Source organism: Hirundo rustica, chromosome 1, assembly GCF_015227805.2.
Source record: "Hirundo rustica isolate bHirRus1 chromosome 1, bHirRus1.pri.v3, whole genome shotgun sequence".
Classification (NCBI taxonomy): domain Eukaryota; kingdom Metazoa; phylum Chordata; class Aves; order Passeriformes; family Hirundinidae; genus Hirundo; species Hirundo rustica.
In genome coordinates, this window is record NC_053450.1 from 25791662 (window position 1) to 25816859 (window position 25198).

General features: G+C 38.5%; 1 protein-coding gene across 7 annotated transcripts; it reads right to left on the bottom strand.

The window, feature by feature from the left end:
- Nucleotides 1–1556: 1556 nt before the first annotated feature.
- Nucleotides 1557–24873, bottom strand: LOC120755486 (Y+L amino acid transporter 2-like). 7 transcript variants are annotated; one of them, XM_040070470.2, is made up of 11 exons: nucleotides 24525–24873; nucleotides 22434–22517; nucleotides 15672–16189; nucleotides 14155–14280; nucleotides 11372–11516; nucleotides 10344–10467; nucleotides 9482–9585; nucleotides 9098–9194; nucleotides 7900–8049; nucleotides 5427–5610; nucleotides 1558–4705 (listed from the first exon to the last, which is right to left on the bottom strand). In XM_040070470.2, exons 3-11 carry the CDS (start codon nucleotides 16171–16173, stop codon nucleotides 4614–4616), a joined length of 1524 nt encoding a protein of 507 aa, XP_039926404.1. In that variant the 5' UTR covers nucleotides 16174–16189; nucleotides 22434–22517; nucleotides 24525–24873; the 3' UTR covers nucleotides 1558–4613. The 7 variants fall into 7 exon arrangements, with proteins under 7 accessions (XP_039926418.1, XP_039926404.1, XP_058277689.1 ...); XM_058421706.1 differs by having other exon boundaries at nucleotides 22434–22520; XM_058421699.1 differs by having other exon boundaries at nucleotides 22434–22809.
- Between the last annotated feature and the right edge of the window lie 325 nt (nucleotides 24874–25198).

Consider the following 25198-nt stretch of genomic DNA (forward strand, 5'->3'; position numbering starts at 1 on the left):
CCTACCCCCTCCCTCTAGCAGGTGTGGCTCACAGTTGTTTTTGGCCCCTGGAAATGAACATTTCTGAACATTATGTAAATATATTGCTGAATTGATCTTTGTTCTCTGTGTATGCTGAACTATATTAATTTCTATCACTTCACAGACAGAATATTTTGGATGAACAGCTGATTAAACATCTTCTTATTTCTACTGTTTGTTTTTTTTTAATTGAATTGCAGCAGCAAACAATTCACACTCATTTATTCTTTCCAAGAAGGTCAACTCTTGATCATTTGCTTTAACGTTGACCACTCATGTTTCAAACCCATGGTCATGTAACTGAAATTCCACTCTATTCTTTTGACTCTAATATTGACCTTTTCAGGCAGCTAACAACCAGACATGTCAGTAGCCCTTTTTAGGTTTTTCAACAACATCCAATACATTAAATGTGCGCTCCTAGAAAAGTATGCGTATTTTTTTCTTGTGGTAATAATCAAAGCTCTTGACATACAAGACAAAGTAACTTACTGTGCACCATCTTATTTAGGTTTGCATTTTATTTTTCTTATTCTCTTATTCATGCTTTTTTTTTTTTTTTTTTTTTTTTTTTTTAAGAGCTTTTGAGCCACTTGCAAAATTATGGGACTTTACATAGTTGCTTGGCTGCCACTCATATGTCAAAAAATCAATTCTGCAGAAAAAAAATGGGAAAGATTTACAAAATCTGCTAGCTTATCAGAACAGGGACTTGACAAAGCTAGTACTACAGATTGAAAGTTTGTGCAATAATACTTCTTAAGTTTCTGTTACACAATGAAGGTAAATTTCAAGAAATATGTTAAGAAGTATCTTCAGTTTCAAGTTTCACATGTAGTGAAGGCCCTTCATCTTACAGTATAAGAGAGCTGTGACCCGTCCCAGTCTCCGGCTGTGCAACTCTCAGGTAGTTTCACTCTTCTATATCCTCATCCTACTTGACATATGAAGGCGTTACCTCACCTCTGTATCCAGGGAACACACAAGAGGCCTCTTCAGGCTCATGCAAAGCCCAGATGTCTTCAGACTAGCTATGGCTGACAGTGTTTCCTCTGTCAACAGCAGCTTCTGTTTTCCTTTGCTGACACAGAAATTGCATCTGATAGCAATCCTCTTCTCTTTTTTTATTTAAAGAACTGCGACTTTTTGTAAAAAGCATGAATTCTGTATTTTCTTAATTCCTAAACAAGGGCTAGTAGTATTCCCTCGTATGATCCCCTCGTACTGTATCGTCCCTGCTTTTGCTCCTGGAAGGTCCTTCCCCAGCTCTGCATGTGAGCTGTCCCTTGTCCCTTCTTTCAGAGGCTTCCAGTGTTGTCCACATCCCAGTCTCCTCCACCAAAGAGAAGCCAGCTAGCAAACTAGATTTTACACAGCGGCCCTCCAAATATTTTGATATTTAATAAGAGATACTTAGCCTAGGTGCCAAGGCAGTCTCAGAAAAGGTGAAATGGTTTATTGAGCTGTGCAATTGAGCACCTGTGAATAATGTAGAAAAAAAAATATTAACTCCTAGGGCAAGAAAGTGCTTGAATTTCTTATCTGTCCCATCTGAGCACAACTAGAATTTTTTCCCTCCATAAATGCTTTTTAATCTGATTTATAGAGACCACGAAGAAGAGTTAGTCTAACTTCTCTCCTGGTAACTCAACCGGTGAATTGTACAGCAGGGTAAATTTATCTCACAGTACTATTTTTACACTTTAAAGCCAAATAACTATAGCATTTGCAAATAATCAAATGTTTATTTGTTTAGACACTTTCAGCATCTATGATTTGTTTTAGATATTTGACAATAACTTACATTTGTAAGGAGTCAAAAATCAACAATCACATTAACATTTTTGATATTCCAATGTCCAGAGATTTTTAGTGGTTTTATTTACATTTATAACCTTGTATCTGACAATTACTTTCCTTCTGTCCAGAAAGAAAATGAAGGCTTGTGCATCATGCCCAGAAAAGTCAAACAGCTGTGCTGAGTTGACCTTTGTTGGATGCCCGGTGCCCATGAAGCTGCTCCATCACTCCCTCTTCTCGGTGGGACAAGGAAGAGAAAATAAGATGGAAAACAACTTGTAGGTTGAGATAAAGCAGTTTACTGCAGCAAAAAACCAAAACTTTGTGTGTCACCGAACAAAGAGGGAAAAAAAAAAAATTCTCTACTTTCCATCAGTGAGCAATGTCCAACCACATCCTGGGAAGTGGGGGTTTCAGCACAGGTAGTGATTTCTCCAGAAGGCAAACTTTGAAACTAACAAATGCCCTACCTTCCTCCTACTTTCCTTAACTTTTTTAGCTAAGCTGATGTCATATGGTATGGAAAATCCCTTTGGTTAATTTGGGTCAGCTATCCCAGTTGTGTCCCCTCCCAGGCTCTTCCCAGCAATCTGCTTGGGAGTGGAATGTTGGGGAGACAGCGCTGAAGCTGTACCAGCACTGCTCAGCAATAGCCAAAACACTGGTGTGCTATCAACACCTTTCCAGATACCAAGGCATAGCACAGCACTGTGAGGGCTGCTGTGGGGAAAATTAACTCCATCCCAGCCAGATCAAATACACAAATTTATGACAAAAAAACCCAACCCAACCCAAACAAACAACAACAACAAAAAAATTGGCAAAGAATTAGACAACAAAAGAAGTTTCTCAGCTCAGAATTTTGTTTGGAAAAGTTCTTATTTCGTAGCTCTTATTACACTCCCTGTAATGCCAGTTGTTACCACCTGAGATGTCACCTCAGGTGTCCCAAATAATTTAGAAGCTTTGGTCCTGCATTGAAAAACTTCAGAGGATGGTACAGTGTTGTCTTGGTGTGACATGTGGCTCAGTACTGAGCATGACTTTGAACTCTGTGGAGGCAAAGACGGCCAGCTTTGGTGCTGTTTAGTTTGGTGCCAGCTTGGAGGGTTTGTACTCCCTCTGTGCCCTGATACAGTCTGGGACCACAGCTCTGTCCCTAACCAGTGCTTTGATGAGGTGAAAATGCAGAATTTCTGTACAATCATAGGGCAGGATCACAGTGGTGCTGTACTGTAACAGAGATGTGTTGAGTACGTGGGGATGTTCTGAGCTGGGCAAACTAAACTATGGCCTAGATGCATAAAATTACAATCCTCCAAATGACTTTGCGGTGTGGGGAGGGAGTGAAGAGAGGCTTAAATAGTAAGAATTGCCTGTTCCATTGCTCTTTCTCTGAGCAGACATCAATAACACACAAAAATTCTGGAAGCTAAAAGGACTTGTGTAAAATTAAATTACCTTAGTCAAAGTTAATTGAAGAGGAACGGTGAAATTCAAATTTGAAACAATGCATGTTACATTTAAGTATAAAAACAGAAAGGAAATATGACTTGCCAACAAGGATTATAAATGGTCCTGCATATCAACACACTATGATAACTGAAGCATTTTAAGATCTAGGTTGCTGTTTTTCCTAACGGTTATGGTCTTTCCCTAAATTCTTAGTCATTTCAAAAGACTAAGAGTTAGGACTAGTTGAACATTCCTGTGTGCCACACTGAAAGAATCAATGTTCAAGAGAACATCCCTAGCTCTCAACTGCCCTTTTCTTTCAAGGCACCCAAGTGGGTGCACTTGTCCAGTGCATGTGCCTGCACTGGGTATTGTGCAACAGGCACCTATGTGGTGTGAGGACCTATCTGGAGGCTCTCTGTGTGCTCAGTAGGAGACCTGCAGGTTACCTTGCCAGCAGAAACTGGTGAGGTTTCAGGGGTTAGGCAGGGGCTCAAGAAATTTTGAAAAATGTCAATTTTTAATTTGTCTTTCTGAGTTTCTCCATAAGTTCCACTGTGGAAAAAATCAGTATGATTCATGTGATCACACTTTTGATACTTCTAGGCAAGCAAAGGACAGTCTGAGAAGGTGATGTGTTTTCCTGGAATATACACTAGCTGGAATGAGACTCAGCGTCTCGAAGTTCTCCACGGCAGACTGTTCTTCTGGAAAGGAAAACTGCTTCTGAACAATGGTATCGTTTGTTGGAAATATATTTTCTAAAAAATGAGTAATGTTATGTGGACTATCATCAAATGGGAATTTCTCACAGAACTTAAACGACCAAACGCTTTGGTTTTTTGCTTTTGGTAAATTATGTATGCCAGGAATTATGCATTAGAATAATTTAACACTAATATTAAGAGTCAAAACATATGTACCAGCAAGAATTATATATTTTTTTCACTTTGGCTAAGAATTTAATTACATTTTTAGGAAACTACTGTTGTTCCTACTTTCAAACTCAGACTTTGAACCTTGCAAAGATCTGATCTAATATTTTTTACTTTTCTTTTGCCTTTGACATTTAGCACTTATCTACTAATAAATGTTCATTCATTAAGCACGTCATAGTTTCAAAATGTCATGATAGCTGACTATTAACAGAATTTTAAAAAGAAATCCTAGAAAACAGAGTGTTTTATAAAACCATCACAAATTAACTGTCATCAAACTGATACACAGTACTGTGGTTAGTGCTCTAGTATGATAGAACATGTGGGGAGAACTTCATATGATAAAAAAATCTTCCAGATGGGAGATGTCAAGGCACAACTCTCAATGTTGAGGCAACTCTATTTACTCTTAGCTGCTGTGGGTTCCACGTCTATGTCCAGGTCTGACAGAGCACAGTAGAAGAGCATCTGAACATACTTTGTTGATGTAGCTGTACTGGCAAAAATGTGGGAGAGAAAATTATAATATATCTTAGACATACATCTGGATATTGAGTATTTGGAAACACTACACAGATATTTGGAAAATCTTGAAACACCTTAATCAATATAATTATGCATATGTTATAAATAGCCCAAGGCAAAAGCAGTCAATAATTAAACTGAAATTCTTGTTTAGTCAGATTTTCATGAACATTTTAATTGAATTGATATCTGAATTTGAAGTATAATAAATAAAAATATTAAAGATTTGCTTTTCAAGACTGCCTGAATTTGAGGACTGGCAACTACCCTTCAAGCCAGTAATTAATTATTTCATTGTTTCTGAAAATCTGTGGACTCCTCTGATTTGGACTGTTCCATTCTTTGGATGGAAAGTGAAGCAAAGATCTTCTGGTATTTCTGCCTTCCAGGGTATTAAAAAGCTTAGGTTTAGTATTCACAATCCTACACGGCTTTTATTGAGCCGACATTCTGAAATGGTTTGGCACCACAAATATCAGATGACCATATGACATGCATATATTGGACTGTTTCGTACAGGTAAATACGGTTTTGTTTTCAGGACCATGTGATAAAGCAGATGATCTCAGACATGCCACACACCAAACCATAGCAAAACTTCATAAATAAAATGACTTTAGGAAAAATTATTTTCTCCTTCTTCTGACCAAGGTTTTGACATGGTGACTAGGACATGATGTTGCTTACCAGAGAGCCAAAGTAGACATTTGGGTCGTTTTTCAACTGGCAGATAGACTCCCAAATAATAAGCAGGAATGCCTGAGAGGGCAATACCAACACCAATAAGGGAATTGATTGTATCACTGTAGAGAGGCACTATAACCAGGAATAGGGAACACAAACAATATACTATAGGGAAGAAGAGGCTAAGCTGTGAAGACAAAAAAAAAAAAAAAAAAAAAAAAAAAAAAAAAAAAAAAAAAAAAAAAAAAAAGGCAGCATTTGTTAAAGGTCACAACAAATACTATATTGCAAAAATTCAGGCTTTGCAGATTAAAGTTAGACATGTCAGTAATAAAAGTATGTACTGAATGTTTTGACTGCTTACAGTCAGCATAATTTGTTAGCCTCTGTGTACACAGCTGAGAGCATCTTATTTGGTATATATCTGAGCGTCTGACTATTTTAGTTTTTTCAGGCCTGCATAAACTTAGTTCCTGTACAATTAATAAAAGATCAACCTTTGAAAGAAGTACTTTAAGTAATGAGTAGCTTTCTCTCCAACTTCAGTTCTGAATTTTTACGTGTAGTTTTGGTTGGGAACTAGCTTACTAGACCTTCGATTACCATCTTGATGTTGTAGAACTAATGGACTGATTTACAACCATTTTTTGTGGGCATTTAAAAAAATATCATATCACAAATAAGGGAAGTTGGGCCACAAAGCTGATTAGAAGACTGGAGCACCTTCCCTGCAACAGCAGGTTGAGAAAGTTGGGGCTGTTCAGCCAAGAGAAGAAAAGGTTGAATGGACACCTGTCCTGGTTTAGGACAACACCCATAGCAACATTCCACTGTCTTAAGGGGGTCTGCAGGGAAGCTGGAGAGGGATTCTTTGTCAGGAACTATAGTGATAGGACAAGGAGTAATGGGTATAAACTGAAAGAGGGGAAATTTAGGTTAGGTATTAGGAAGAAATTTGCTAGAGTCAAAGTGGTGAGAAACTGGAACAGGTTCCCCAGGGAGGTTGTGGATGCCTCAACTCTGGCAGTAGTTCAAGGTTAGGCTGAGTAAATCTTTGAGCAACCTGGTCTGGTGGAAATTGTCCCTGCCTATGGCAAGGATGGTTAGGACTAGGTGATCTTTAAGGTCGATTTCAAACCTTAACATTTTATGAATTTATGAAAGTTTCATAGAATTTTTTTTTTTTTTAATGAGCTGTCTTTAGGAGTGAGCATTCTCAAGGGTCCAGGAGTCGACATTTGAATACCAGTTGAAATACCAGTTAAAACTGGTGAGAGTTTACTGGTATAAATACTTTTTTTTTTTTTTTTTTTTTCCCCCCCCTTATAAAGGTTAAAAATGTAAGTTGATGAAAACCAACTGCTACATTTCAGATAAGGAAATGGTGTATGTGGAGCGGTCGTATTGACTAAGCTGGCAAATGCTGACAGGAATTAAACAGTCATTGTGAATGATCTGACTGTAATCCTTAGTAGAGTCAGAAGCAAAACTGCCAATAAGGCAAGATTTAATCTTTGTCTTTCACATATTTTGTGGGAAAGTTTGGAAATTGAGTGTGAACATGCTTCAGGAAAAATCAGTCTAATGCAGAAAATTGGGATGGTTTCTAGCAAGGGCTTTGGATATTTTATGCCTTTGTTTGAAAGTTTTAAAAATTTATCAGGATGTTGCATTTAAATGGAAAGAAAATATGTTTGTAAAAATAATGTAGGAGTTTAGGAAAAGAGATTGACAAAGAAGAAATGGTTGGAGTGCATTAATTTGTAATTCTCTTGATTTTTACTGCATCACTGCAGAGCCAAACTGCAGGTGATGGAGCCAACAGGAGCCAGTGCATGGTTTTGTGTGCCTGACGTGTGTTTCCATCCTTGCTTCCTGGACAATCACCAGATTAAAACTAGAACAAGGTTTTAGGCACACTTTGTTTCTGTGCAGTCTGCCTTGTCTAACTGAGAGTCGAATGCTCTTCTAAATCAATCATTAAACTTGCATTTTACTGTCTATGACCACTATGAAGTGGGAGGGAACATTCAAAACGTATTTGATTATTTAAGCTAACTTCTGTGTGGGCAGAATTGTGGCCATTTATGGGCTTTGGAGGGATTTTTCTGTATTTGTTAAATCATGTAGGTTTGATTGGAATGTTAACCTCTCTGGAGCCCCCATCACAGTTTTACTGAGATCTGCTGTTCTTCCAGGATGGGCTAAGAACCCCAGAAATTTATTTATTCCTTATTTGTCTTGAAACAAAAATTATAAGTCTGAATGAAAGAACAACAATCCACAGCAAAACTACCAGAACAGATGTTCTTGTGGACTCTAATGGGCTTTGCTCCTTCATCCTGTATTTTGAAAGAATTTATATGGCTAATAAATCTATAACATAACTGGTACTGTTATGGTTGTAATATTAAAGATCACATAAACACATGCATTAGCTGGCTTTTAGAGCTTTATTCCTATCTTTTTTACTTACTTTAACAGGCCGTGGTCTATGTGGCTGAGTATATCTCAAATATATTAGTCCTGCAATAGATAGACCCACGAAGAGCCAGTAGTTGAAGCAGTAGTAATTAATAAGGAGGAAAACATCTTCCACAAGGAGATAAAGCAAAGTCATTAAGCCCTAGAGATAATAAAAACAAAGACTTTTTAATGCGAAAATAAAGACAGAGTAGAATTATATACTGGCCTGTCTCCAACATATTTGTATGGGCTTAGGATATCAGGTCCTTGAAAGAAGGACCCAGTCCACTTACAAATTGAGATCATTAGAGTAAATTTTGTGCCCTGCAAGTGTGCTATACTGCCTGCACAGAAAGACCTAAACCACCAGGAATTCAATGTCTATTTTAACAGGTGAGCAGAAAAAACTTCCACTTTCCACATGAAAAATGTAAATGGTGGTATATTAAGACAGTACAACATCATCTTAGCAGCACAAACAGAATCCCTCTGAGAAGAGTCTTCATAATGTGATTATAATTTTTAGCGAATTATTTAATGTCAAACAGGATCAGAATGATAATCTATTCACAAATTATATGTAACACAGGGCAATGACAGACACCAAATAAAATGCACGCTCATATACATAGATTATTTATGAAAACAATTTCCAGTAATTTTGTAACTTATGGTTCCACAGTTTTGTGGAACAAGATCTCATCTGTATAGCGGCAGCAGAAAAAAAAAGTCAACAAGGCTATAGGCATCCAATGGTTGAAGTTTCATTTTAAGAGCTCTGTCACTCCTGTTATAGCTATAGTTGTAGAACAACAGCCTATGGCAGGGTTGGAGAGATGTTCCTGATGTATTCACCTCCAGTGACACTCTAAAAGCTCACACTGAAGACTTAAACGGCTCCGGTCTATGTCATTACATATTTAACCATTCTCTGTCTTCTCAGCAATGCTATTGCACATTAATATTGTTTGGAGATTGTATGAACATGAATCAAGCCATTCTCTTTCCACTGAAAAAACCCCTCTCTCAGACCAAGTAACATCACCCCCACCCCCTCAATGAGTTTTAGCAGTTGTGGGTGTTTGCAGAAGATGTCTCCAGGGCAGGAGAAGCCTCTGAGAAGTCCAGGGCAGAGTCCAGAGAGATGTTTTACCCAAGGTCCAAACCCCAACTCACCCAGCCAGGCATGAGGCTTGGCTGTCACTTACGTTGAACAGGAGAGCAGGGACTGGTGTGAAGCACTTTACGTGAATCAAGCTCAGACTGACAGGGAGGTGTCCTTCCCTGGCTCCAACATAGAAAAGCCTAAAAAAAGACTAAGGGAACTCAACCACGGGAATAGCTTTTTGCTTCCTGACAAAGTAAATTCTTTTATTACTCTGCTGTAAATGCTGCTCTCTTCTCAAGTGGCTTTAATTTATGAAATGGTGCTGATCATGAGAAGATGTCTGATTGTAGCAATACCTCCATCATAAGTGACATGGCAAATGTCATTTGACATGACATGGCATGGCAAAAATTACCAAGCAGTAGTAAAGAATGCAGATTAATGATTCATTTTCAATTATTTAAATAGAACTTGTATTTCATACCGAGATGCTGCAATAATTGAGGAGTTTAAGCCACTATAGCAAGACATGGCCACTGCTATAGGAATTATCCACTTGGCGTGACTAAGGGTTTCACCTGCAAATGTCTGTAACAAAAAAAAAAAAAAAAAAAAAAAAAAAAAAGAAAAAAAAAAAGAAAAAAGGTGAGGCCCACTATGTTAGGCATATAGAAAATCCTGAGAAACTCTCATGAAAACAACACATCATCCCAAACACAGTGTCATAGTCCGTGCTTTTTTTTGACACCCAATAATGAATTAGGAAAATAGAATTTGGAAAAGCTTATCAGCATCAAAATAAAATTGGCAGATACATTAAAAAAGATTAAAATAATCTAAGCCTAGATTAATTCAGTGATGGAAAAGATGATGATGTATTTGCTTTAAAGTATTCTGACAAATCCCAACTGTAGTAATCCTTGAATTATCATTTTATTTCTGTATAAAATATTGATAGCTTTAAAAAACATTTCAGTGCACACTTCTCTGTTGAAAATATTGCTGCAGTCATGCAGCATTAAACATTACATACTGTACATTAGAATGATAACAAAAAAACTTGGTTCTCCAACCATCCAGACTTTCTGCAGCTCTTTGATCCTGGCAAAAGCATCTTTCCTATGATGTAGTGTTAAGAGCAGGATCTGCAGAGTATACAAGACGCTTTTTCAAGTGCATATTTATTGGATACATTCTTGATATACACCTTCTAATATACTGGTACTGTTACATGAAAAAAATGTTTCAAGCAGCTTTCAGCATAACAGTACTTCAGCTGTTTGCCAAGCACGCTACCTGAAATTTTCCTGTAGTGTCTTTTGTCTGGGTTGTACTCCACAACTTACCACAGCCACCGCATCACTTGTGAGGAGAGCTGACATGTCCAACACTACATAGTATGCTATATTAGTCAATAAGTAAATAATAGCTACAATAGGCATTGAAATTGCAATAGAAAGAGGTAGGTTCCTGCAAAAGGAAAATGGAAAAATTATTTCATGTTATTTAAATGAGAAGTACTTAAATAGAAGATTGTTCCCAGATTCAAGCATTTGTGAATGGATACCTCCATCATGTCTTGTAATCCATTGTTTTGAATCACGGGGTTACAAAATAACATACAGCCATGTGTGAAACAATTCCACAAAAAGCTTAGTTAGTTGCTTGTGTGTCTGTTACAAGTTTAAAAAAACAAAAACAAAACAAAAAAACCCCTTAAAATATTCATGCATGTAAATTTAATACACTCTCTGTTATAAACAGCAATTTAAGTGACCTCTCAAACAATGAGATTTAAGTGCAGACTTAGGTATTTTCTTGATTGTGGCTTTTTTTTCCTGACTCATAATCTATGCATATCCCAAGACAAGATGGACTATATCAGCTTGGGTGGCTGATGCAGACAACTCCCACAGGGCTGACATCTCTATAGGAAGAGGAGATGATATTTGCCCATAAAGAGTAATGCTGAAGATCACATCACAAAAGCTATAAATCTGACACAGTCTTACTCTACTGGTGGCAACAAAAGTCTTAAAAATAATTCTGCCAAACTGAAAAGGAGGGAATTATAGAGGGCTAGATGCACCTTTGCTTTTCCTTGCTTTCAGCAGAGATTTCTTCTCCTTCTTTAAAAATTGTAGTCTAAAGTGTAAGATGTAAAATACATATATACATGTAAATGATTCATTAGTGTGATACAACTGATAAATGAGCACAATAATCAGAAAGAGTTCTCATACTAACTCTTTCATTTGAAAAAATAAGGTTTTTGCAGAGAAAATAATTTGACTAATTTCCAAGCAGAAACAAATACAGAATGGCTCGTCCTGTGATCACCTGTCGGTGATTCAAAGGAAAAGCATGTGTTTACCTCTCAGGTTTCTGCATTTCCTCAGTGACATAGTTGAGCGTGTCCCATCCAGAGTAGGAGAAGAGAGCAGAGTAGAGAGCCAGGGCAATCATTCCTGGGTTTGTTGCTGAGCCCTCGAAGGGAGCTCTCAGGTTTTCAGTTTCCCCTGTACAAATGGCAGGTTCCAATTGCCTGTTACATTTCAAGGATTGCAACTTAGAAGGGCACTACACTTGAAATGTCAGTTATCCAAAAGGAAACAACCCCCCACTGCACCCAGATTTGAGTACTGTATCTGAAAGTGCACAACTTACATTTCTACCTAACAAACAGAGGAGTTTCAGTCAGATGTTCAGACAGCTACACTTGCACAGGGAGAAAACAGAACACTTTCACTATTGTTATTTGGATGTGATTTTTATAATTCTACCAGATTTCAGAGTCCTCTTCTGACATTACCGCTGACTCTACCAAAGGAGGGAGCCATACCAAGGGAATTCAAGTACCCTGTCAGCCAGGATGAGGTAGTTGGCAAACCCAGTTTCAGTTCCCGAATCTGTCTCTGAATTCTTCCTAATAGCTGTGCTCTTATTTTCACCAGATGAATTCGTGGCCACTAGAGGGGGACCTCCTTTAGGCTTGGTTTTCAGTGGGACACTGACCCACAAGGGTGTTCCCCAAAACTAAGAGATGAGATTGAAAATCTTTCCTTTCAAAATTCTGCTCCATCGGTTGAGACGACAACCTGCAGAATGCTGCAAAATAGCAAAATGGTAGTGAAACTGCATGAGCCTTCACTGCCATCCAGGAAAGGGGAAGAGAGGCCTTCCTGAGTTTGCAGAAGGAAAGTCTACTATGTAATGAAAATGGAATTGGGTTAAGTATTAAGGGAAGACAGAAACATGCTGAAACCTCAGTTAGGAAAGAAAGTAATGTCTTTTTTGTAAAATGAAAACACGGATTCAACTTAGGAGTTAACAGATACTATGAAAGCAATTCAGTCATCAAAGAGCAGGAGATTGTTTAAACCAAAGAAGAGAAGCTATGAGATGTACATATAATTTGGAGAAGAAAATGGCTGAAAAGAAGAAGAAAGAAAAATCCAAAGTGTTCACGAAATGTTTCTTTGGTTTGGTTTAAGCAATCTCCTGCTCTTCAATGACTGAATTGCTTTCAGAGTATCTATTAACTCCTTAGATGAGACAGCTCATATTCAAAATCAGATATATTTACAGTCTTTTAACTCAAGAAGCGTATCCAAGCACATCAGAAAGAATATGGCAGGGCTAAAACATCATAACTGTTCTTTTCATTACAGCACCTGCTGAGCTTAAAAGGGTCATTGACCTGATTTCAGCTTCTTCCAGAAATCTACATCATTCCTTCTCCCAGTCTTTCCTGTATTTAGGTGCTCAGTTCTGCTTAAACAAAGCAGAGACCTTTACTACCAGTAAAAGCTCTCAGCATATGGTGGTGTGCCTCACCATAAGGTTTTTTTCCCTCTGTGTTTTAACCCTCCCTGAGCCCACAGAGCAATGCAGAGTGGGCTGTATGTGGGACCAGAGGAATCAGCCCATGGCATACAAGTGAGCAGGATGGGAAGCGATTTTGAAGGAGGCAATTTGAAAGCAGGGGCACTGCTGCTACAAAGGTGACATCACAGAAACACACTTTTGAAAAACTGCAGCAGTTTTATGAGGGGAACTACTCCTTCATGCAACTGTGACCCTTAAGCAATGCTGCTTCTCTGAATCTTCCTGTCTCTGCCCTTAGGACTGGGTTTGGTTGTTCAGGTTTCTTTAGACTTCAACCAGCTGGTGACAACTGACATGCAGAGGTAATGGCTAAACAAAAAAGCTTTCCAAAAGTCTAATGTAGCTTTACAGTATAACAGCTGATGCAACTGCAGCCAAGGAAAGGAGAAGGCCAGCAAACATGGAAAAATAAGCATACTTGTTAGGTTTTATAAGCTAATGCAACAGGAGAAAAAGGTAATTCCTAAACTGAAGAGGGGAAACCACCTTTACTTCAAGTGAGTAAAGATAAAATGGCTATACAGTTTAAGAATTTCAAAGGAAATGAAAATGTAAACACCTTAGTAATCTAAGCAGCAGAGCTAGAACTGGAAGCGATTTCACTGTGCCAGAGGCCCAATTTAATAAAATCAAATTTATTGCCATATGCAAACCTCTGAGGTAGCACCAGAATAAACTGCTCTCCAGCTTTTTAGTGTGTTCAGTTCAGACCAGTTACTGCTGATAGGTGACTCATCTGCCCTGTGATGCCTTACAGTAACACCATCTCACAGTGATTCACAGAACTGCACTGTTACTGTCTTCTCCTTTGTTTCTAGGAACAAACACACCCTCCCACAAATCCCACCTATGATTTACCCTCTCTGGTCATCTCCTTGGGCAGGGTGCTGTGGCTGGAGGATGGTGCCATGGTGGTGAGGTGGGTGGAGAATGGTGGTGGGGGGAACTGTGAGAAGCAATACAATTTCTATTATCCTGTCCTGTTATAGGACAGATAGTAATGCACAAGTCAAACACCGAGGATGACTTTAAACTAGTCAGCAGTAAAAGTGATGTTAATTCAGCTGCTATTTTCTATTCAGACCAAGCACCCCAGGACTTGGCCTGAATAATTAACCCACTATTGCTTAACAAGCCATAAAATACATCTGATCTTTCTATGGCAGACACAACACTTCATATGTAAGTCTTAAAGATCTCCCTACATGGATTTTGAAACTCATATATGATTTATTTAATAGAATTTAGGTAAATGAAAATTATTCTTACCTTTACCAATTTTGTAAAGACCAACAGATATCACCAAGATAAGAGCCATAACTTTTGCATATGTGAAAACATCTTGAACACGGGTACCCCACTTTACATTAACACAATTAATAAATGTTAAGGAACCTGCAGAGAAAAAGAAAATGCATGAAAGAAGCACTGGATGTTTAACATCACTTAAGTCATATTTCAAACCCATCTTTTCAGATACCACTCCTCTTTTAATAAGTAAAACTGAATGAAATTTCAACACTTTGGGACCACCCACATTTATTAAAATTAAATACCTGGTTTTAAATTTACACAATGATTTTCTGAAAAAATACTGTTTTCAATAAGACAAAAACCATCAGTTTTTGCATTTTAGGACTAACTTCTTCTCCTTTTAAATAATAGTTAAATTTTATTAAACTCAACAAAGTTGTTCACATGCAAATGACAATATTTCTTTATATCCTGTATATCACAAATTTCTGCATGCTGAATTAAGCTCCAGTTTAGGTATAGAATAAGGACAATTCCTGCACAAAACCAGTTTGCATGCTGTGACAAGTTACTGAATTGAGCCAAGGCAGCATGCTATTACTCTGTGCTCATGGCTCCGAAATGGTGTGATTCACATTTTGGCCCTGAGTCTGAACATTGCGTAGCACTTACTTACACAGTCCTCTCAAGTCCCAGTTTTGACAGAATCTAACAAAAATACCAAAGGCGTTGGTTGCTGAGAGTGGGTGGAATCAACCAGTTTTCCTTTCCTCCATTTGCCATATTCTCTGCAGTCAGGTTTGACCTTTGGCTGGCAGCAGGTCCAGCCAGGGGCTGAGCCCTGTGCCCATCTGCTCTCACTCTAGCATACACACAGCATCACAGACAACTTCTCCCTCTTGCAATCCCATGATTCAGAACAGAGATAGATGAGGAAAGGTAATGGTGTACACTGGTATCAGGTACAAAGCGCAGCTGCTGGAGAAGAGAGCACAACAAATGTGGCATGGTAATCTAGAGTGCTCTCAAGCATGGATCAAAGTGGGCTATTTTTTATCTAGAAGTCTTGTTGGTCTTTGCTCCTGTTTCCTTGATCTGACTATAATCTATGCTTCTATTTTGAAAGGAAGAAAAATGGGTTTGTAACACTCAAAATGAAAATAATTTAGAAATTATTCTATATAGTAAGGGCACTAGCATGCAACCACATATGCTCAAAGATTCATTTTCATAAATGAATCTGTGCATGTGACAGTGTCCTATCAGCCAGTTAGGACAGTGAACCACAGACACATGTGTATCTTTAATCAACAGTCACAATTTCTCCCTGCCAAATTGTTGTAATTCTCCTCTCCCTTATAGTAATACCAGCCCCAAACACAATACATCCGAATAAAAGATTTTTAGTTCCTAAGAATATGTTTTAGATAGGTAATAATTATTTTCACAGAATGCAAAGAAATAGAAATTTAGAAAAACCTCCCCTGGCCACATACAATTACAGTTTTTAACTTACAGCAATCACTACTTACATATACAAGCAGCTGCAATCAACCTGACTGCATCATAAGGTGGTTCACAATGGGGAAAAATTGGCTGAATAATATAGTTAGCAAAGGTGATTGCTATCACTGCCTGAGTTGTTGGTTCAATAATTAGCAAGGAAGACCAGAGTCTGATGAAGGCCACAAATGCCCCAAATGCCTCCAGGATATAGGCATAACTGCCTCCAGATTTCATGATGGATGTTCCCAGTTCAACGTAACACAAAGCTCCAAACAGGGAAAAAATCCCACCAAGCGCCCAGATGACCAGAGAGAGTCCATAGGAAGCACTGTACATTAAAACACCTCTGGGTGATACAAATATGCCAGAGCCAATCATGTTCCCTACAATTAAAGAAACTCCATTTAGTAAGGTGATTTCTTTTTTCATCTGCATTTTTTCACTCGTCTCTGCCATATTGTCCATTTCAGTTTTTGCATTCTTAGTTCTGGACTTTTTATTGCAGCATATTTGCCAAGGGGTTGGCATCTTCAAATCACATTACCTGAAAATAAGAGGAGAGAACATATTTTGTAATGCATGTGGCATCAGAGACAAGGATAATGAACATACAAGGTATAAATGATACAAAGAGCAACTATTTTCCCTGATTTTGCCTTGCAGTTCAGGAACAGCACACTAGCGAATTTTCTTAACTTTCATGGTTGCATGCCTTTTCAACAGATACATATGAGGCCACTGTCCTTACTTATAGATTCTGAAGCTTTAGTTAACTCTCGGTTCACTATTATTATTTGTCTTGAATTGTAATTCTACCTTATGTTATTGAGAATATTTTAAGGAAGACGGAGACACTGTATCTCTGGAAATACATTCTAATACAGCTGGAGTGTCCTCTACAAGAATACCTCTTCCTAAGATTTGTTCTTATCCCAGGAAGAATTTTAACTTCATTATTATTTGTTTCATCAAATGACATTCACTTGAAAATTGTTCTGCCTCGGGAACACCAGAGAAAAGACAGAAAAAGAGCCTCAAAACCTCTAATCTCACAAGGTAAATGTTAATATGAAGGTAGAAAAAGAGTTTTATTGCTCCTAGAGATGATTGCTGCTGCAGCAAATAATGCAGCTTGGTTAGCTATTAACCTCACTTGACTTCTCAGGAGAAGCCACTAACATTCACAAGGATCGAGTCTGGAACACTCTGTCCCTGGAACGCTTCTGTACTAGAGAGTCCAACAAAACAAGCTTGTAAAAGCATCTCCCTCTGGTGCTTGCAGGACAGGATCCAAGTATGCTGGAAACTGAAAAAACAACCAGACTGCCTATCTCCATGGACCAGCTGGCCTTGTGCACACATGCACAGCTGTGGGGCTGAGGTCCCTGGGCACAAGGAGCCCAGGACTGCAGTGACTGTCTCAGTTCTTGGGTCCTGCTGATCTATAAGGGTGCTTAAGACCAACAGCCAATTTTTGATGTCCGTCTCAAAAGAAATTTATTTCTCCTTCCCTTCCCCCCTCCACACACACTCTAAAGCATTTCTGAAGATAACTTCCTCAAAATCCTATGATCTAGATCCAAGTTCTCTGAGAAGAACAAAGCTCATCCATGCAACACTAGCAAAACAAAACCTGTTTGAATACAAGTGTTTACACATTACATTTACACATTACACGTGATTCACAAATTTATGTTGTTAAAACATGGGTCAGTGGCCAGTTTAAAACAATCTGCCCTCCCCAAACTTCCTGAAAGGGCTGCTTTCCCTTGTAAAGTATAACTGTTTTAGCAACCCTGAATATAATTCTACGTGTTCCTTCCCAGCTTTTTTGATGAAACTCACTTTTCTAATTGATAAAATAGCAAATGAGGCCTGATGAGTATTATAAATTAAAAGATACCAAACTCTCTTTAAAGATTAAATGCTTTTCTCATCCCAGTGGCACTTTCTCTAACCACAGGAACACTGTGGGAACACTGGAATAAAGCTAAATATTAACTCTTGTCAACAGTGTCCAAGCATGACTGCAGTCTCGCTTGGTTTTTCCTGACCTCCTCCTCACACACACAAGTGACTCCTCTTACTTCTCACATCATCCCTCTATGAATAAAAAACATCATCCTGGTTTGCAGGGAGAAATTTCATGCATCCAATAAAGCATTCATATCGTCCTTTAAATTCCTAGTAAGTCTCACCTGTTTTCTTCTGTGTGACAGAAAGGAGGAAAAAGTCACCCTCTCCGCCCCAAAATACAGGCCAATACTTCCAGAACCTCCTGTCTTCGTTTCTGTTCTCAATGCCTACGTGAAATATTGGCAGAAACCCCTCCCATGATGGCATCTGCTTGGAGAGCTCATCATGACAGTAGCATGCTAAAAGTCTGGGCATAATTCTGCATTAACATTCATTTTTCAGCATAGCTGGATTAAAGTCATCTTATGCTTATGCTTGATGTATGATTTTTTTTTTTTTTTTCAAAATTTTAAATGCAAGCTCTGTCTGTGAGCTGAAATCCACAACTATTTCAGTCAGCACAGCTCAGAGGGTGCAAGAATTTAAAATGCAGTTGTTACCCAGATGATGTGAGTGTGGAGATACATAACCAGTGATCAAACCCAGTGGCTGTCACTTTTCCTGAAATGAAGTCTAACTGATAAGTAAGATACAGTTATTTTCCTGTAAAAAAGAATACATCAAGTAATTGGTGGGTACAAGTAACTTGTATATGTGGTATAAAACCTGAACTTTTATGTCTAGTACAGATGGCCTGCTAGCTAAAAGGAATTTAATAATTTAAACTGGCAATGTTACTGAAGCCTAGAAGATCTTTTACAATCTGCAGCTTTCATAAGAGAACAAAGGTAAAGTTTTAATTATTTTCCTAATACAATGTTTTGCATATTGTTCTCTTATGTCTTGTGCTACTAAAAGATTACTTCCGACTTCTAAAAATGTGTAACTGGAGCTGTGTAGGGAAGTATTTCTTCCATAAATAAGTGACTGTGGATGAAACCATTATGAAAGAAAAACAACTAGAAGAAACAGTTCAAAATTCCGTACTTTGAGACACGTCACATTAGCAAAACTTTTACCCATACCCTCAAATAAGTCCACAAATATGTATGGCCTGAGAATCAAAGGGTTACCATAACCAAGATGTGCAACTTTACTGTAATTAATTTATATCACCTGAAAGTAGACATTTTTGAACTAAATATTTTAAACAGCTTCTGCCTGTTCTTTTCCACCAAGACAATAGTAGAATTTCCAGCAGCTTTGGCAGTGCACTGATTTCTGTGTCATCACAATGTTGGAGCAGTTACTGATTTCTTTATTCAGGACTATGTCTTCCTTAAATAAACAAGATTCACTGAGTCGTGACTCATGCTTGCTCTCAGCAAAGTATTCATGCTATTAAGAAAATTAGTGGAATATAGGAAATAGTATCCTGTACAGATCTCCCTGTACAATAGCAAAAGAATAGTTTTTTGTCAAGTGTATAAAGAATTTACTGCTGTTACATTCCAGGTAGTGATGAAAACTATTCGAGGACATGCCTAGAGCCTGTTGTCAAACACTTTATCTCATTTTTAGCTTCTGCTATTTTTCTCCTGCTGAACCAGGTCAATAGTCTTGTCCTACCATTGTCACTATCACTTCATCCTCATACCACCATGTCCTCTTTCTGGGATTATCACTGTTGCTTCTGCCTCAAACTGGTGTTCCAAGAACCTTAAGACAAGAAGCTTATATATTCAAGAATGCTTCAACAGCTCTTCATCATTTGGACATTTAGGTCACATTTTGAGGGTGCACATAATCCAACTGAGAGACAGCAAAAGCTACGAACTGAGAGAGCTTATTGGGGACAATCATCAGAGCTGTAATAAAGTGATTTCTTACAGGGGCGGCCATTTTCAGTTGTAAAATCCTGTATTATAGTAGATGACGAATATTTGCGGTAAAACTTCTAGCAGTTGGAGTGGCTTCCTGAGACCAGAGAGTTTTAATTTATGCAGTAATTAAAAAATGGAGATTCTTTGCATCCTGCTTTAACATGGTTGGATATTGTGATGATAAAACTTTATGGCAGCAAAAATCACAGCACAGATATTTCAGTAACCCTTGAGCATGAAGTCTGAAGAGTAAAGCATAAAAGCTTTCTGATGCTAAGGAAGGTCCTTGCTGTCTTAGTTCCTTGGACTGGGACAAGCAGAAAGAGCTATTGGTTTCTGGAATCAGCATGCCAATGCGCCTCAGAGGCTGCAGCAGGTTGAACGACACCTCTGCCAGCACTTGCTTCTGCCTTGTGTCAGCAGGTGACTGTGTTACACAACTTCAGAATCCTATTTTCACGTAGGTCTTCCTTTTTCTTAGGGACTCTTTCAATAAATGGAGGGAAATTTAGGGAAAACATAATGCCTTGAGAGCCCAGACAGCCATAATGGCTCTAAATCCTTTGCAGCTTCATGTTTACCTCCCAGCTGTATATGCGAAGAGCAATGAAAAGGACCTGGAGACTGACATCTGAGAAATTAAAGAAAACAGTAGCACCATATACAGGTAATTCTCAATAGCTTGTTTCTTATTTAATCTACTGCCAAAAGTCGTACAGAAAAGTGAAGGAAGAAGGGACAAATTGATAGCAGTTGAAAATCAGAGTTGAAATCAAAGACAGTTCTTCCATAAATTACTATAGGGCTGGTATGGCACTTTCCATTCTTCAGGGGTCTACATTTCATGAATAATTGCTTCCTTCTTAAGGAGGTAATTCACCTTTGACAAATGATTCAGCAAGGTCAGGGAAGTGCTTATGTACTTCCATAGGAACTTACATAGGACTTGTGAAGTCTTACAAAACTGCTCCATAGTCTTCCAGAGGGACTGAGGTGCCTCTGTCTGTTACAGCATTTAGCAATTCTCACCTTTTAATTCAAGGAATATTAGTAAATCAATAAGGTCTCAGAGATCAATCATTGTTGCCTTCAGCAGATTCCCTTGGAAGCTGAGGGCATTTAGAAAGTCAACCCCTATGAAAGATGTTGGAACATGCTGGACATCAGATTTACACCTCATTTCACGGTCTTTTCTTTTAGCCAATTTTGTTTACCTCCACAAAATTTCTCAATAATGAAAGTGTGCTATGCCACCAATGAACCAGGCAAAGTCAAACCAGCTAAACAAACTGATAAGTCCCAATATTTTCTAATTTCAGTAAGAAAATTAGTGAGATTAAGAATAACATTTAAAATTGAAATTTACCACATTTTAATTATGTGTGTATTAGAAGTCAATATACATGTAGAAATCCACTGTAGAAGTCATGAGCAATCTCTTATTTTCTCCATGTACAATCTGGGCAATTTTCTCCTGCCTGTGGAAGACTGACCAAAAGTTAAAAAAACCCAAGCATATACATTTATATTAATAGCTACTGGAACATAAAATCAAATAAGGAAGCAGATTTCAACATGACCAAAAATGTGTAGTCCAATCTTCAAAACACTACTACTGTGTATGGCCATCAACAGGTCTCAAAGGGAGTATTCATGGCAGATTGTACTGTTGGACACGTCCCAACGAGGAAAGCAAACAAAACAACATTACGCAGTATGAGGAAACAGCATAAAATACTCTCAGAAATTATAATACTAAAAACTCAAACAACAGAAACAGAAAATCCACTTTGATCTTATTCGAAGCAAACATTTCTCACTCAATAGGAAACAAGCATATTTCCTTTTGGTTTTCAAATTCTGTGTTCATAAAAATATTTAATGAATTATTGTTTCACATGCTCCGAATGCATTATTACGGTCATAGACTGGCTTTCCCACAGGAGGGACTTGCTCCACCCCCAGCACTCCATTCCCTCCCCAAAGCAAATCATAGAGGAGATTTGAGAGAAAAGCTACTGCAGCTACAAATCTAAGGAGGTATTAAAAAGAGAAGTTAGCAGCTTACCAGAGGGGAGGTGATATGCTTGCTTCCCTTAGCAGAAAAGTTGCTGTAATAGCACAGTGCCTCTCAGGCTGCTGCTCTAAATAAACACCTCTGTTTCACAGGATGGGTAAGTTAACACCCGTATGAATAGCCTCTTCTCTCACTCTCTGTTTGGCCTTGCATTACCTGCTATTTTTATTACAGTAGCATGGATATTAGAATCAATGAGAGCTTTCAAGAAAGATCTCAGACTCTTCTGGAATGTGGTTTCTCCAAACAGCCTCAACTGAGGTCATTTGCAGGCAGAAGCAGGCAACTGCTGCTCTCTATTCCTAATAAAGTTGTGTTAGAAATAAAACAAAAGGAAAGTTGGGGGAAAAAAGATCCTTCATCCATGTGTCACTGAAACCACGAATAACTAATGCAGTCTAATTCCTTCTTGCTGATTTAGAATGCCACAATGGAATTTTTACTAACACTACACAAAGATGTTTAATCTGGTGGCATAACTTGCTAAATCAGAAAGTGTTTCAGAGAGGGTAGACAGCAAAGAGTTGTAGTTGACTGAAAATTATAGGCATTATTTAGTTTCAAACAACTGAATGTTCTTCTGTTTTATTTTTTCCAAATTTTCTTCTAAGTTTAATCTACCCATTGTTAAATATTAATCAACTCAACTATTTTTTTTATCTTCAGAATTATAGATCTGTGTCTTTTATAATAATTTATAACATGATGCATGAGACACAAAACAGGCTGATCTGGTGTTAAGATCTTAGTTTAATTCAATAAGCTTAAAAAAAAAAAAATCTAAGATAAAAACAAGCAAAGAATATATTTACCCGGTGTATTCACTTAGTCATCTGAAATAATACGTTGTCCTATGACGTCCTTTAGCAAAGCCAGTACGGTATACAGTGTAATGTCTACTGAAACAAGTAAACATCCAGAAAATAAAATCTGGGCAGAGCGGAAAGTTAATGAATGCAAGAGCACTAACTTGGAATTTTTGTTTTCTGTGAGGAATGATGTACTCATGTACCAAAGGGCATCTGGAAGGAGCTGACACAGCAGGTCAAGAGTCTTGTCACTAGAGCTGAGACACCAGATAATGAGACAGCTGAGACACTTCATCAGACTGGACCACTAATCCACACAGGAAAGTAAAATATTTGAATCCAAGCACAGATATCCCTCTAATACGCTTGAGCAGTCCAACTAGAAAACAAGCATAGAATCATGCTCTATGTTCCATTCTATAAGCCACAGCGACCAAAAGGAATAATAAAAACAAAAATCTTTCTTTTATAAGCCAGTGCTCCTCCTATCTCTTCATTTTAAAGTAACATCTTGTATAAACATGCTTTTTGTGATAGACTGAAACAGGTATATAGTTAATATTTACACAGAAATGTAAAAAAAAACAAATACCTTTTTAAAAACCCTATTCAAAGCAGGTGTAGGACAAATTCTTTGAATGAACAGCTTTCAAATTGTTTTATCTATGAAGGATGAGAGCTCTCTAAGTCTGCCTGAAAAGACTGCACAATTCCAGCTGCCTGCAAATTTGTGGTTACATACACTATAATGTAGCAAGAATCATTTTGGTAACAGGATCATTTTGCACAGATGTTATCCCTTGTTGGACAAACAGAGAGGCTGAGCACCATGTTCTTCAATCAGGGCCCCTGTCATCTTAAATTCTTTTTCTTCTGCCAGGGCAATGTAAACAAGCTATAGCCTAAAGCCCAGAATGCATATTTTCAAGAAAGCGTAATTACTTTCAAGCTGAAATTTGAACTCGAGTTTGTCCTATTTCTGATTTGTTTCTGACTGTATATTATACTGAGGGACTCTGGTATCAGACCACCTTTACATTGTCCATTTATCTTGCAACTGAGCCAGCCTCAGCCCTTTGTTTCAATTCTGTAGAAGCTGCATGCTGGAACATGAAACAGAGCCTTTTCTTCATTAATGTCTGCAGTATTTCTATTGGTCTGACTCTCACGGTAACACACTACCGGATATTTGCCACAGATTTACGCTAACAGCACATAAATCAACATTGAGCAATCATAAAGCATGAAAAGGATTTTTCTTGAACATTTATTCTGTAAACACAAAATCTAGTTCCTTTGAGAAGGATGACTGCATTTAATCTTGCATTTTAAGAAAGATGGATAATGTAAAGAAGTGGATTCTACTGCCTTTGTAACAAGTTTTTCTTACTCATTTTTACAGTATTCCAGGATTTGATAAGAATGTTTGCAGTGAGGCTTCTCCTGCACCAACTAACTGCTTAAAGTAATTCCTCTGTGTCTCTTAGTTACATAGAAACATGCATTTCCTTATTGAACAGCAAAGTAAGGCATGCGTGCCTGAATAAACCTGTGGCATTTTCTGGTTTCTTGCCCACACTTCCATTACTGCTCAGGAAGGCTTTTCATACTCTGCCTTGGAAACAAGACTGCTTCAATTATTTCCAGAGCCCTCTTCATTCATATCATTGCTCAGCTGCAGCAACAGCTCAGTGATGCCCCTGCAATGTCCTCTGCTTCCTCCTGTTCCTTAACTCTGCCCTCTGTGCCTCAGCCAGCGCAGGCTCCTACAGTCCTCATCCACAACAGATGCACTTACATGTGTGTTTTGTCCCTAATGGTCTGTGCCGTGTCCCTGTTTGGTTGGTACCTTCCAAGATTTCCCCCCTCACTGTCCTCCAACCCCGAACCCTGCCCAGTTCCATGCTGTCCTGGTTTAGGGAAAAATTGGGAGAAAACCCCTGAATGGGGTCCCGCTGGGGAGCAAACCCAAACGGCCCCTCCTCCCAACCGGTCCGGGAAAGAACTTCCTCGGAGAAAAGTGGAAAAAACTATTTTACTTAACAAACAAAGTGCCTACAAGTACAAAGAATGAATAATATGAAACAATAAAACCTCTCGTTCTGGAGTGAGATGGCAAATTGAGAAAGCTCTTGCCGTGGGTGTAGCTGGGCTCTCTCTCAGTCTCTCCTCAGTCCCAGTCTCTCCGGCGCTGCTGGAAAATGCCGAGGTCCAGGCCCCGGTGGGCCGCAGGTGCAGCCCCCAGTGCTCCCCTGGGTTTTCAGTCCAGAGCAGGTTTAAACAGTTCCAAGAAAAAGGGAAAAAAACCCAACAAAAAACAGTCCAGGGAACTTCTCTGCCCTAGCTAGCTAAAACTAACTAAAAGCAAAAAGATCTCTGTCCTGCAATCCCTCCAAGCCTCAGCCGAACATCCAATCGGAGAAGAATGTGGAGGAGTCGGGCAGTTTTCCCTAAACAAGCTCCACACTTCTCCTTGCTCTTAGAACCAGTCTTAAAGGCACAGAACTCAATATACAGCACAAACAGAACAGACAGTTGGGGATACAAGCATCATAAAATCACCCTGGGACACATGCCAATCTTGCCTAAATCCAAGCCCCTTTTTCCAGATCTTTCCTTTGGACATGCCCTCCTGTTTGTCAATCCTCTCAGAGTCCTTCCCCTCCTTCTGGAAGGTTCTGTTACACTCAGTATACCGCTGGTTAAGCTGATATGCGCCCTCCTCCTCTGTGTCCTGGTTAGTTACCTGTCAGTCCCTGGCTGAGCCC

Excerpts from the sequence above, each read along its gene's own strand:
- LOC120755486 (XM_058421700.1), bottom strand. The coding sequence starts at position 16,173 with ATGCCAACCCCTTGGCAAATATGCTGCAATAAAAAGTCCAGAACTAAG. Across the intron at positions 11,517-14,154 it reads TCTTTACAAAATTGGTAAAG|GGGAAACTGAAAACCTGAGA; the intron begins GTAAGAATAATT and ends CCATTTGTACAG. Across the intron at positions 10,468-11,371 it reads GAAATGCAGAAACCTGAGAG|GAACCTACCTCTTTCTATTG; the intron begins GTAAACACATGC and ends TTCCTTTTGCAG.